The 12,837-nt window shown below is 36.6% G+C and overlaps 1 protein-coding gene across 2 annotated transcripts in view; it reads right to left on the bottom strand.

Annotated features, from left to right (window-relative positions):
* Window positions 1-12,837, bottom strand: part of LOC149846863 (kinesin-like protein KIN-14A) — a 95,962-nt gene that overhangs the window by 60,941 nt on the left and 22,184 nt on the right. For both annotated transcript variants that reach the window (XM_089996621.1, XM_089996622.1), the window contains exons 7-9: window positions 12,561-12,739; window positions 12,083-12,244; window positions 1,905-1,996 (exon numbers count right to left, since the gene is read on the bottom strand). In XM_089996621.1, the coding sequence (XP_089852747.1) occupies window positions 1,905-1,996; window positions 12,083-12,244; window positions 12,561-12,739 (433 nt within the window). The remainder of the gene's footprint in view (window positions 1-1,904; window positions 1,997-12,082; window positions 12,245-12,560; window positions 12,740-12,837) is intronic.

Genomic DNA, 12,837 nt, shown 5'->3' with positions numbered 1-12,837 from the left:
ATATAATATATGTATCCGCCTTTAGATAAGACCGATGTCTGGAATATCGTGTGTTTTCCTTAATGTTAAATTCTGAGATTTCTGAAAAAATGGCTAAGCATTTTGTAAAGTTGTTAAAAATTTCGATTTTAGGTGGCGTCAGCTAAGTCTGGGCATGGCCCATGACCCATTGACAAGACCTAAACGAGGCAAATAAGATTTGGTAAAACTTTTTAGTTTTTACCTGTAAAATCGAGTGAAATTCGAGCAAAATTTGGGTTAAATTCAGGCAAAGTTCAAAGGCGAAAATCATGTAATATATCATTAGATACGTCTCAAAATTTTGAAAACATTGATATTTCGTTTTTCTGAATTCGGGCTACAGTTGGCCCAAAAATCGTATTTTTTAAAAATGACCTGCCTCGATTTGACCAGTTATGTATTAGATCGGATCGGATCGAATCCGTTTTTATCTAAATTGATATGGATCTGAACCTAATCCAAGACCCATATGAATTAGAACATGGTCTAGTTTGAGATCCATACGGATATTGAATATGGATTTGGATCTTGGATCCAGATCCAAAATCCAAGTATAACCAATTTAAAGTTTTAAATTCAATATAAAATGTTAAATTAAGTAATTTTCATGTTAAGAAGACTCCCAGAGGGGTGAGATATCCTCTGGAACATTCTTAAAAATTTATAATTTAATAATTAAATAATTAATAAAATATATTAATTAATAAATTATGAATTTTAATTACCTGGATAAGGAGTAAATTCCACATTTGGTAGCACTCTACCTAGATAGCAGTTCTAGATAGATCGCAATTTAGTTAAAAAAGAAATAAAATAAAATAAAAGATAATAAGAGTAGTTAGAGAGAGAATAGGACTCTAGAAGGGATGTCACCCTCTCTCTAAAAGACCAAAAAAGAAATTTATAAAAAGGTCTAACTCGCCCCTCGCTCTAGATTTCATTTTCTAGAGAGAGAGAGAGAGAGGGAGAGAAAGAAAAGAAAGAGAAAAAAAGAGAGAGATAAGAGGAAAAGGAAAGGAAAGAAGAAGAAGGAAAGGAGGATCTCTTGCCGTTCCGATCGTTCGACGAAGTTTTTTCACTCTTTTTCCGTGTCCAATCGAAGGTACGGGTTCCTCTTTTGATTTGAACGGGGAGAAATACTCTAAATCAGATTTATGTGGAGATTTTAAATGGAAAACAATAAATCTGATTTTTCTAGGCATGTTCAATCACATGCCTTAATGCACGATGGTATGAACCTCAATTTTTTACGTAAACATGGCTTGTTTTCTGCTTATTCGTGTTTAAACTGATGATTTCATAGCAACAATATATATATATATATATATATCGCAATTCTGGTTTGGGATCAGATTTGACTCAAACCAAGCCTGCGGCTCGGACCTACAAAAGGGCACAAATGAAAAGGCTCAAGAGTAAAAAAATAATCTTTATTTAATTCACATAAAATGCTTAAAAAGAATTGATATAATGAGAGGGGAATGACCCCTATTTATACGCATAAGAGGGAGGAAGAAATGGGCTTTGAAGGGACTCAAATAGAGTGGTTGGAGCTAGTCCAATGGCTCTATTTGTAACCGTTGGACTAGCTCCAACGGCTCTTAAACTAGTCAACAACATCGTGTTGACTAGTTTAAGTCTAGTTCAAAATGAACTAGACAAACTAAAAAGAGAAAAAATAAATAAAAGAAAAATAAAATATATAAATACACATATATTATATATGTGTATATAATACGTGTATATACATTGGTATGTACATAAAGTATATATATATATATATATATTACATTTATATCATATGTATAACTATTTAAATACACTTTTTAACAGATTAAGAAAAGAATAAATTCAATAAGTGCAGTAAAAGAAAACCACCGTACCTAGTGAATCTGCAAGTATTTCAGTAAGCTTCGAGTCCTTGTATGGTACTACATCTTTCTTTGTGGTTAAAGCTGACAAAACATCTCCAAGCCTGTCAAAAGCATAAAATATACAAGTACCAGAAACACAACAGCATCTGTCAGCATTGCATTTGGTAATAAACAAAATAATATGTCAAGAAAAGTCTAAGCTAAAATAAGCAAGCATGACACAACATCCCAAAAAAATACACTGGCATGAAAATATGAAATGCTAAGCTATTAAAATGCACTATAACACTAATATTCAAGATCTTAAAAGTTTCATTGGTTCTAAACTAATTCAACCAAAAGAATAATTCAAGGAATATAGTTATCACACATTGAACGGGTACAAGCATTATATCACATAGAGGAAGACATAAATGGAAAGAGGAAACAAGAAATATTTAAAACAAAACGAAAAAACAATGCAAAAATGCAAAATAGTAACCAAAATACAAACATAAGACATTCTTTTTAGCACACCATTATTCCGTAACAAAACATTCATACATACATACACACAAGGGTGATTGTCCTACTACATGGTCCACACCTGTCCCCACCTTCAAAATTCATATTTAGACGTGTTTTTGGCAAATCTGACCATGCGGATGTGATCTCTATGGTTGAAAACTTACAAAGTTTTCAATCAAACTTTTTCGATGTACAAGAGTCTAAAAATCTATGGTTTTGAAATTCATGAAATGTTCTATCGTGCCTACACATCAAAAAAGTTTTATCAAAGAGTCTGTAGGTTTATGACCATGGAGATCACATTCATACGGTCAGATTTTCCGAAAAACACATCTAAATATGAATATTGAAGATGAGAACAGGGAGGTGGACCGTCCTTTGTGTGTGTGTGTGTATTGCCTTCATGTGATTAGGTTAGTTAATGGGTTTCTTAAGATAGATAATAGTGCATGAGAGGGAGATTCAGGAAGTTTTGTGAAGATTGATTATGTTAGGATGAAAAGATTCTCATATAGAAATAAAAGTTAGTATTATAAGAATATGTGAACTACTTATTTTGTATTCATGTGAGTTCTTTTTCTTTTAAAATTTGTGATCAATTACATTACATGTCAATTGAAACTTGGTTTCATTATTTGATGTTCCTAATTATAGTGATTTAAAATTGTTGTTTTACACACACACATCTATCTATGTACGGCCGTGTCCCCGTGACCTAACTTTTAAAATTATCAATTTGCACCAAGTGTATCCACGTCGTGTCCTGCATCCGTATCCATGTGACAGTTATCCATGTGAGACACCAAAACAAGGTTGCCAAGAAATTAATCAGAAGCAAGAAGGGCAGGCTCAAGTGAGAAGATAGAACTGTATCTCCAAGAAAATATGAACCATCAAGGAAGCAAAATCCACTGGCATATTTTAAATGTTAAAGACACTGAAAAGAATAACATATGACTCCATGGAAAATTTTATTATACTAACAAGTAAAGGCTTTTACATATGTACCAATAATATAGATATAGATTTCAGTGTCACACACACACACACACACACACACACACACACATATATACATATAGAGAGAGAGAGAGTGTGTAATGTGTTCCTTAGGCCCCCTTTTTCATTAGGTCTCGTTAGATCCCTTCAAAAATCATAGTTTAAAGTATTTTTTTTCTCACGTCTAACACCGTAGATGTGATCTATAGATTTTTTTTAGTGGGAACCAGCTTTTGTATCGCCAGAATCTGACCTGTATACAGGTTTTTTCGGTGATGCAAAGTCAATGGCTATGAAGGTACCAGTTTTTCCAGCTCATAAAACTTAGTTTTTTCGTGGAAAAAACATGATCCAAGAGTCGATTCTCACTAAATTGATCATGCTAAACACATCTAACGGTTCAGATCTATCATAAAACACTTAAAACCTATAGTGCAACCCCCGGCAGAATGAGAAATGGGGCCTAATATGTTCAGTTCTACAAGACAGGCATCATGCTTCTCAAGTAAAAATGTGTTCTCATACAATTTCCTTATTGCTAGAAGCTCACTTCCCTTTCCCATTCAAAGCAAGCTTCCCCTACACTTTAGGATCACTATGTTTCACACTCCAAAAATGCATTGCATACCTAGTAGCTTCATTAGACATTGTGTCCAACCATCACAATTGACGTTAAATTTTTCCTTTGCTAATGCCACCTCAAACTAATACACCTCAGCAGAATAGAGTTGCACAGAGGAAAAAGAGACATTTGTTAGAAGTCGCTCATACACCATTTATGTAATAACCCAAAATTTTGAGTAATTTTACGCATTTTGGGTCCAAGATCCACTACCGGATCCAAAAGAATATATAATATAAAAGACTTGGGTAATTGGGGTTTGGACCCACATTGGAGCCAAATGGACCCAGCCAGTGGATCCTACAGTTCAGTGCCGACCCGGATCCACTTGGATCCTTCAATTTGGGCTCACCCGGATCCACTTGGATCCTTCAGTTTGGACTGACCCGGATCTGCCTCTCGCTTGGGACCCGGATCCACTTTGATAGTGGATCCAGCGTCACGGGTCGCTGGACCTGGACCCGGACCCGAGAAAAGAGTTTGCATATTTATAAAAGCATGATTCCTGCAAACAAGATCAAGAAGAGGGGAAGGTTACGGAAGGCCGTAATCGACTCCCTCCACCTTTCGCGGAGGGAGGGCTTTCGTTCGATAAAAGGGAGAGGGTCTCGCCCTCTTTCTCTCACGGTCTCTCATCTCTCTCTCGTTTTCGTGCGTGACTACAAGGCCACCGGAACCGGCTCCATCACAGTCATCGCACGACCAGGGACACACGACGCTACTGAGATCACGAGCAGCAGCGCCGGCCACCTCCTGTGCTCCTCCGATCGCTGGAAAAAGGTAGGTTTCTGTATTTCCTTTTCTGTTGGTATTGATTGCATCTGGTTGTGATTGGGACGGTCTAGTGAGAAAACCCTGTTATCGCACGATCGAGGTTTTCCAGATGGGGTTCATGGCTGCTGAAAGATTCATGTGAGTAATCGGGCATTTCGACTGCCCTGTTAGAGACCGGCAGGGCCATCGACTGTCGAAAATCCCATTTTAATTGAATGGGGGTTTCTGTTTGACGTATCGGATGACCCCAGGCTCTGGGATTTTCGATTCTGAGTATAGAGTTATCCAAGAAAATTGGGGGTTTCCGATTCTTGGTGTCTAATAATCTCCGGTTTGGGAATTTCTGATTCTTGACCCCAGAAATTGTGGGTTTCTGATGGAAGTATCGGGTAAATTCAGATTTGGATTCCGATTCTTTTGGTTGAACAATCGTTGAGCCTGTTCTTTTCAACTTCTGTAAATATTTTTATTTAAATCTTGATTTCAATTGCTGTTGAAAAGCGGTGAAGGTCTAGTTCGGTCACCAAGGGAGGGTTATTTCATATTTGGATCATTTAGGGTTTATAGTTATTTTGTTATCTGATTAGCTTTCTGTTTGTGAAATTATAATGGACTCACATTTGGAATGCTCATGTCCCAACATGTTTGGGGTATGTTTCCATGGTTACATTACCACGTATTTCTGAATAGATTGTTTGGGCTTTAGTTATTCATGCTTGTGTAAGGTTGTCACTAATTAAGGTACATTTGTTTTGACAGCCCAAGGTGGTTGTTACACTCTGACCACACATCTTTATATTCGTTTTTTTTATAGCCGAATGTGTCTGTTTGAATTTTTGATAAATTGAGCATCTTTAGTTAATATATTGCGCTGTATATGATTGTGGCTGATTGATGGTTTACAGTTGTTTTAAGTCTAGGTTTAATTCAGGAAAATTAAATTAAATCATTGGGTTGGAAATGAAACTGCAGTAACTATTATTTTATCAAGTGTTATGAATCTGGGCTCTGCGGCATTGCTTATTCACATGCATGCTATTGGAAAACATTTTATTCCATCTATGTATAACATGATGTATTGAGTTGTTAATAGTTTACCCGGGCTTTGAAATCTTAAACTTGACTTTCTTAAATAGGAAAACTTCTCAATGTTCTTAAATAGAAAATATTGTTTCCAAAGCTCACATGTGATGCAAGTTGATCTTATACACAGAGTATCACATACATAATGCCCAAACATAAAAACAATGTAAACATATGGTTTATATGATGATCCGTTGACAGTTAAATACGTGGGTAATATGTTATTTTATGGATGGTATCAAATCTGAATTTCCTATTATTTTGTTGACGATGATTAAATTTGATTATATGATTTCTTGTGTTCTGTCATCAAACTGATTCGTTTTAGGTTGACTAATATCCAAGATAACTATATGTCATCTTATTGACTATATCAAATATGTTTCAATGTTGAATTAATAACGGATATTAAATTTGAATACATATCTTTTCGTTACCTATTATCATGCTTGATTTCAAGTTATTCTATTACCTATTGTTAGACTTGAGTTCTAAGTTAATTTATTTTCCATCATCAGTATTGACTTCAAGTAGTTATGTTGACCGTGACTGGTTTACATGAAATATCACATGCTTAAAATGCTTTTTGTCAGAAAATGTATTATTTGAACTACTGGAATGCAGTATGATAGTTGTGTTGAGGAATGGGGTTGTTATATTGGTTTCACACATATGATGGAGTATATAGTGGTATATAGGATATGTGCTTTGCCTACGAGGGCAATATATGAATGGGTTACCCGATGTGAGTACTTGAGTTATTGGCTTGCGTGCTACGTTAATAAGAGTGATGAAAACGTAATTGTAATTATTGTGTGCTTGACTGGTTTAAGAGCACCGGAGCACTCTGAGTGGGATTAAGAAATCAATGTAGAAAAAGGTTATGGATGGTTTATACACTTTAGTAAAATGACTAAGGTTGGGATCTACTGCTATGGTAGTAGAAGAAAGTTGGGGACATGCCCTGAACTTCGGAACAATAATTAAACAATGTAACCAGTTTTTTAGGCTTACCATGGAGAGGATAAGTGGTACAAAACTTCGAGGACTTGTGTTGTGTTTCGAGCGTGAAGCGGCTCGTGGGTCCTCGTCCTCAAAGTTAGGGACCAGGACTAGCTATGTGTCCTAGGTGGTAGTTTCATGTCTTCTGCAAAAGTTAGGGATGCATCCTGTTTTGAGTTGAGCCCTTGGGAGATTCTTTCGGCTATTGGTCGCTCCCTTGGGGATTCAGTCTCAGTTAGAATGTTCGAGTTAATAAAACACTCTTGAATAATATACTCCCGAACGTTCTCTTCTGAGATGGTCACTTGTACCCGCGTGTATCCGCGGGGTAAGATAATTTAAACACAATTTTAGAGCAGTTAGGTATCACAGTGAGTGAAAATACTGGAGAGATATGTTTATGTTCTTTAACATGCTTTATATTTTGATCTTGTGACGATATAAAATTATGAAATGTGTAGATATGAGGTAGTTGAAGAATTATCTAAGAGTTGTACAGGTTATTGTTATGACTGTTGCAATACACATTCACTTGCTTATTAATGTTGCACACAATGCTTTACCTGCTCAGTTATAGTTGTTGGACAACTATTTACATGTTCATGTATATGAATATTGGTTTCTGTGGTATAAACTGCTTACTTGTTTAGACATATGTCGAGAATCACCTTTGACACCCACATCACATGCTAGATTCATCATATACCTGCATTAAAAGTTAAAGTTGTCCTACTTAGACGTGGTAGTCTAATTCCTATAATTTTTACCATTTTCAGGTAAACGAGTAGACTTATGAGCGGTTGCGGGATGATGCATTGGATCGAGATTGTTGATTTATTATTCCATTGATTCATTGGGTTTATGGTAATTTAAATGTTCATATCAAAATGAAATGAAATACCTGTGTTGAGTTTTCTCTCAAATGTAATATTCCGAAATACTTAACCCTATATTGGTTATTCTTTCCGATGTTATAAAAAAAATCACATAAATTTGGGTTAAAATTTTCGGGCATTACAATTTAGGTAAGAACATATGTGAATGCTATTGAAGGGATGCCCCTCTTTTTTTTTATATTTACACAGAGAAACTGTCACCAGGATCAGAGACCTAGCCGCACTGGCTCTGCCTGCCGTACTTGTGATCATTGTCCTGGCAGCGTAAAACTCCGTGGGCTTACCACTTGCCACCAGGGAGTTGCCACGCTTCAGCTTGCAGCCTTGCGCAAGGGGTGACGCCCATGGGATTTGAACCTATATTGCCTGCCTAGTGGCCTAGGCCCCATCCCACTGCACCAAACCCCTTTGTGGCAAGGGATGTCCTTACTACAGCATACTTGATCAATAAAATGCTTTGTCATGGTTGGTACTAAAACCCTTTTCACTGTCCTAGACCCTAAGGCAAAAACATTCCATGTTGTTCCTAAGAGTATTTGTGTGCACATGTTATGGTCACATTCTTTCACACCACAAGTTAGATCCTGCAACAATAAAATGTATGCTCCTCAAATATTCCCCTACTGACCCTATCAAGTACTGGTGATGAAACTATAGAAGAAATTCGTTTTAAGGAGCCTAAAGAATTAAAAACCTATGCTAGAGGAGAAAAGAGTTTGGAGATGTTTGGTTTTCTTACTACCAACACCAACAAGGATTATCAAGAATCAGGTCCCAGCACTACCTACCACTGATTTCACAAAATGTAAAAGATTGTGCATATTTCTCCCCTTATGTCATTTTGTATACTATTCTTACACCTCCAAGGCGTTCAAAGCTTTTGTAGATGACTATGAGTCCAATTCAATTCCTAAAAATGTGGAAGAATCACTTTAAACACCCAATATGTAGGGAAGCCATGTTAAGTGAATAGAAGCACTCAAGAATAACAATACTTGGGAGATCACTAACTTGCTTGTTGGGAAGATGCTTGTTGGGGGTAGATGGGTTTAGACACTCAAGCTTAAAGCATTTTGGTTTAGACAACCAAGCTTATGGCATTGATTATCATGAAATATTTACTCCAGTAGTTAAGTTTAATTCCATGAAAATTTTCATAAGTTTGGAAGCATATCGAGGATGGCTGCTTTGTCAACTAGATGCCAAGATTGCTTCCCTCCATGAAATCTTGAATGAAGATATATGACTTTTTATCCAGGGATTGATTTATCAAGGAAAGCATGTGTAAATTGAGGACTGTATGAGGATGATTTATAGATGATAATGAAGAGGAGATATTAAAGCTAATAGCATAAATTCATAATGTCTTTGATATAAAGTACCTAGGGCCACCACACTATTTCATGGTTATCAAAGTGTTAGGTTAAGAAAAGTTTTTTTTTTACAAAGGTAGGTGAGACCATGGTTGCCAGTTGAGGAAGCGATACGGGAAGCGGGAGCGAGAAGCGAGGCACTTTCAAAATTTTAGGAAGCGGGGAAGCGTGGGACCACTTAGGAGTGATTCGGGAAGTGTCTCGGAAGCGACCTAGGAAGCGTCTCGTAAGCGACCTAGGAAGCGTCTCGGAAGCGAGGGGGAAGCGAAAAAAATAAAAATAAAAAATAAAAAATACAAAAAAATTGAAAAAAACAGGGGAAGCGAGGGGGAAACGTGGGGGAAGCGAGGGGGAAGCGTGATGGGAAGCACGCTTCCCATTAAAGGGAAGCGCGTCCCCCATTAAAGGGAAATGTGTCCCCCATTAAAGGGAAGCACGCTTCCCAAAAAAGGGGGACGCTTCCCCCCACGCTTCGGAAGCGCGACGTTTCGCGCTTCAGGGAAGCGCGCTTCCCCATTTAGCTAGGCGCTTCCGATAACTCTGAGTGAGACTTATTATAAGAGACTGGGATGAACAGATGTAAAAGAGTAGATTTCCCAAACAAAGTCATAAATTTAGATTTGTATGTTGATAAGACGTGTGAAGATGTAGGAAGGTACTAGAGATTAGTTGGTAAGCTTATTTACCTCACCATCACAAGGCCAAATATAGCTATGTGGTTAGTCAGTTTGTGTGCACCACACTTGGCCACATGTTAGTAACTTAGTATCACAACTTAAGATACCTAAATTAGGATTCCAAAAAAGGTACTTTATATGCCAACCATGGGATTTTGAATTTGCACTGTATGCAGATGCAAATTGACCCAACCCTTTGGAAAATAGAAAATCCAACTAAGGTTATCGCATCTTTGTAAGGGGAAACCTAGTGTCATGGAAAAGCAAAAACCAAATTGTAGTTTTAAGAGCATACCATAGAGCCACGACACTAGGGATTCATGAGGTCTTATAGCTCAAACTAGTGTTTATGGAGTTTAAGATAGAAGTGAAGACTCCTAAATAAGTCTACTGTGATTACAACATGATTACTCAAATAACACTAGATCATGTGCATCATAAAACATATTGACATGGATTTCCATTTAATAAGAGGAAAGCTGAAGCCAAGATATTTAAGGTTTTTTATATGCCCAATCATCTTCAAATTACATTCTCATAAAAGTTGTGGAAAGATTAAAACTCAAGGAAATCACTTGCATGTTTGGGATGATAAATTTTTTTCCCTCAACTCAAGGATGGTTATTGAACGCCATAACGAATATATACACTTTGTATAATGTTGCACTGAACTGTGCATGATTGTTATATTGCTCAATCCTCGGGGATATCCCTGTCAAGCAATTATCTTATTAATTGCAATATATGCTTTGAGATGGAAATGAAGGAAAAATACATGTTTCTCTCTTCATCTTTCCTCTTCGTATTCTTCCTTTTTGTCTTCATTGCTAAATTTCTTCTTGTTTTCTTTCAACCAAACATCAGTAACAACTTTAAGAAGTTGATTTAAGGCTGGCAAGAGTCCAAATCTTACTACTTCTTAAGAAGGCAGAACCTTTTAATTAAAAAGGTGATGATTCACCATCTAAAACACCATTAGCTCATCTGCTTCAACCAGGACAAGACTATACAACATTGCCATCATCGTCAAACCCATCATGTTGTAGTGTTAAAAGCCAAAGTACTAGTATTAAAAATGCACAACACTAAGCACTGAAGGCCTTGTAATCTTAACAACAACACAATCTCATGAATATTCACCAAAATTGTTTTGACCAATCATGGTCAAGGTCCATATCCCTACTCTAATCTTTGTAAGCATGTTTATATGCCTTTTTTAAATGGAGTTTCATGTAAACTTGTAAAGCCTCTTATTTACTTCATAGCTAGTCTTACAACCATAGAAACTTCTTGCTACATATCTCTCAAACTCTACCTTCATTCTTGATCCTTTCCATTCATTAAAGTTTATTTTATTATCCTTCATATATTTTAAACCTCTCTCACCTGACCACCATGTTTCTCAATGCATCCGAACATTGCCTTAATACACTCCAAGCACCTTTACTGTGTACCTAATATGGCTACAATGTTCATCAAAAGCACATTTAATTCTACATTGTAGTTTCATCCTTTGTTACTCTTCCCTTAAATCTGTCATCAGCAGGTTGCATTTGGATAAACTAGGTGGCTAGTGGCTACACATTGCAACTCTTCATTATAGAGTTGGGTTATGGAAACAGTTGGAATGCTCAATAGCCAATATCACAACTCTAACCCAATACAACATTTGCCCATATGAACCTACAACTCTGAATCAAAACATTGCTTTTTGCAATTCATATAACTTTTAAGCTGTAAGAAAAAGCCAAATCACTTTGGCTCCCCAACACCATGTAATGGAACATGAATTAAAATTTTCACTACCCAATCACTAGGCTTCATTTGACATTGCTTTCTACCAGCCATCTCTTCATAAGCACATCTACAAACAGTAAATCATGGTATCTGATAATGACTCCTAAATGACTAAGCTATGGTTAAAAGTCTACGCATTTGCCCTTGCTTAGCAAATAGTAGACATTTTTGTTAGACAAGATCCATTATCAATGTACCAATATGCAAATGGACTCATGAACTCAATTCACGAGTATACAGAAGAATCAAGTGCATTCAGTAAATAAGCTACAATTTCATAGTTGCAAACCACAACTTCCATTTTGACAAATGCTAAAAAAACGTAACCATGAGGTCTTCAGAAAAATACCAACAAATAAATTTCATTGTGATGCCTCATAAGCCAAGTTAAACACCAATAATGAACATATTTTTTTCAATGAATGGATAGCCTAATATAATATGCAAGTGAACTTACGCAGAAAGAGATTTCATGACATGTATGAAATCTGTTACACGTTCCCCTGTGGCACCCTCATCAAGTACCCCATCACTTCCAGCCAAGTCCACAAGAGAAAGTTTGCTGTATGTGCTTTCCCCCATTACCAACAGGCTAGAATGTACATGAATTGTAATCACCCTGAAAGTATCCCAGTGAGTCATAGCAACTAAATATTTAATTTTGATGAAATTGATATATAAAACAAATCACAGCTTTCTTTGGTAACATCAAGAGAAAAGGAAGTCACGAAGATTAGTGCAAAGTACAAACAACCAATGTTTAGATATAGCACACGTGCTTGCACGTGAAAACACACATACATACAAATATACACATATACATATATAATACATGCACACACACACACACACACACACACACACACACACACACACACATATATATATATATATAGAGAGAGAGAGGGCTATCAAAAGATTAAATTAGCACATACAGATGAGAGACACGGAATTTTGACATGTCTGTGCCACGATTTTGGATCCCTGCTCTTAAGATTCTAGAGAAATCAACTGGATTTTCAGCCTTCTCCTGTACAAGTTCCACAAATGAATCTGGGGACCCCACGCGAACTTTTGATTGGTCATTGCCAGGTGCGAGAAGCAAATCCCTAACCTAGGTAAAGTAAACTTTTAAAAACTAGATCAATACACGGAAAGTGAACAAGAAATGAAGTCAGTCTGTAAAAAGCACATGCTTGTTATGGCATTAAG

This window comes from Nuphar pumila, chromosome 2, assembly GCF_984573655.1.
Source record: "Nuphar pumila chromosome 2, dmNupPumi1.hap1.1, whole genome shotgun sequence".
NCBI classification, from domain to species: domain Eukaryota; kingdom Viridiplantae; phylum Streptophyta; class Magnoliopsida; order Nymphaeales; family Nymphaeaceae; genus Nuphar; species Nuphar pumila.
This window is presented reverse-complemented; position numbering and strand designations above follow the sequence as displayed.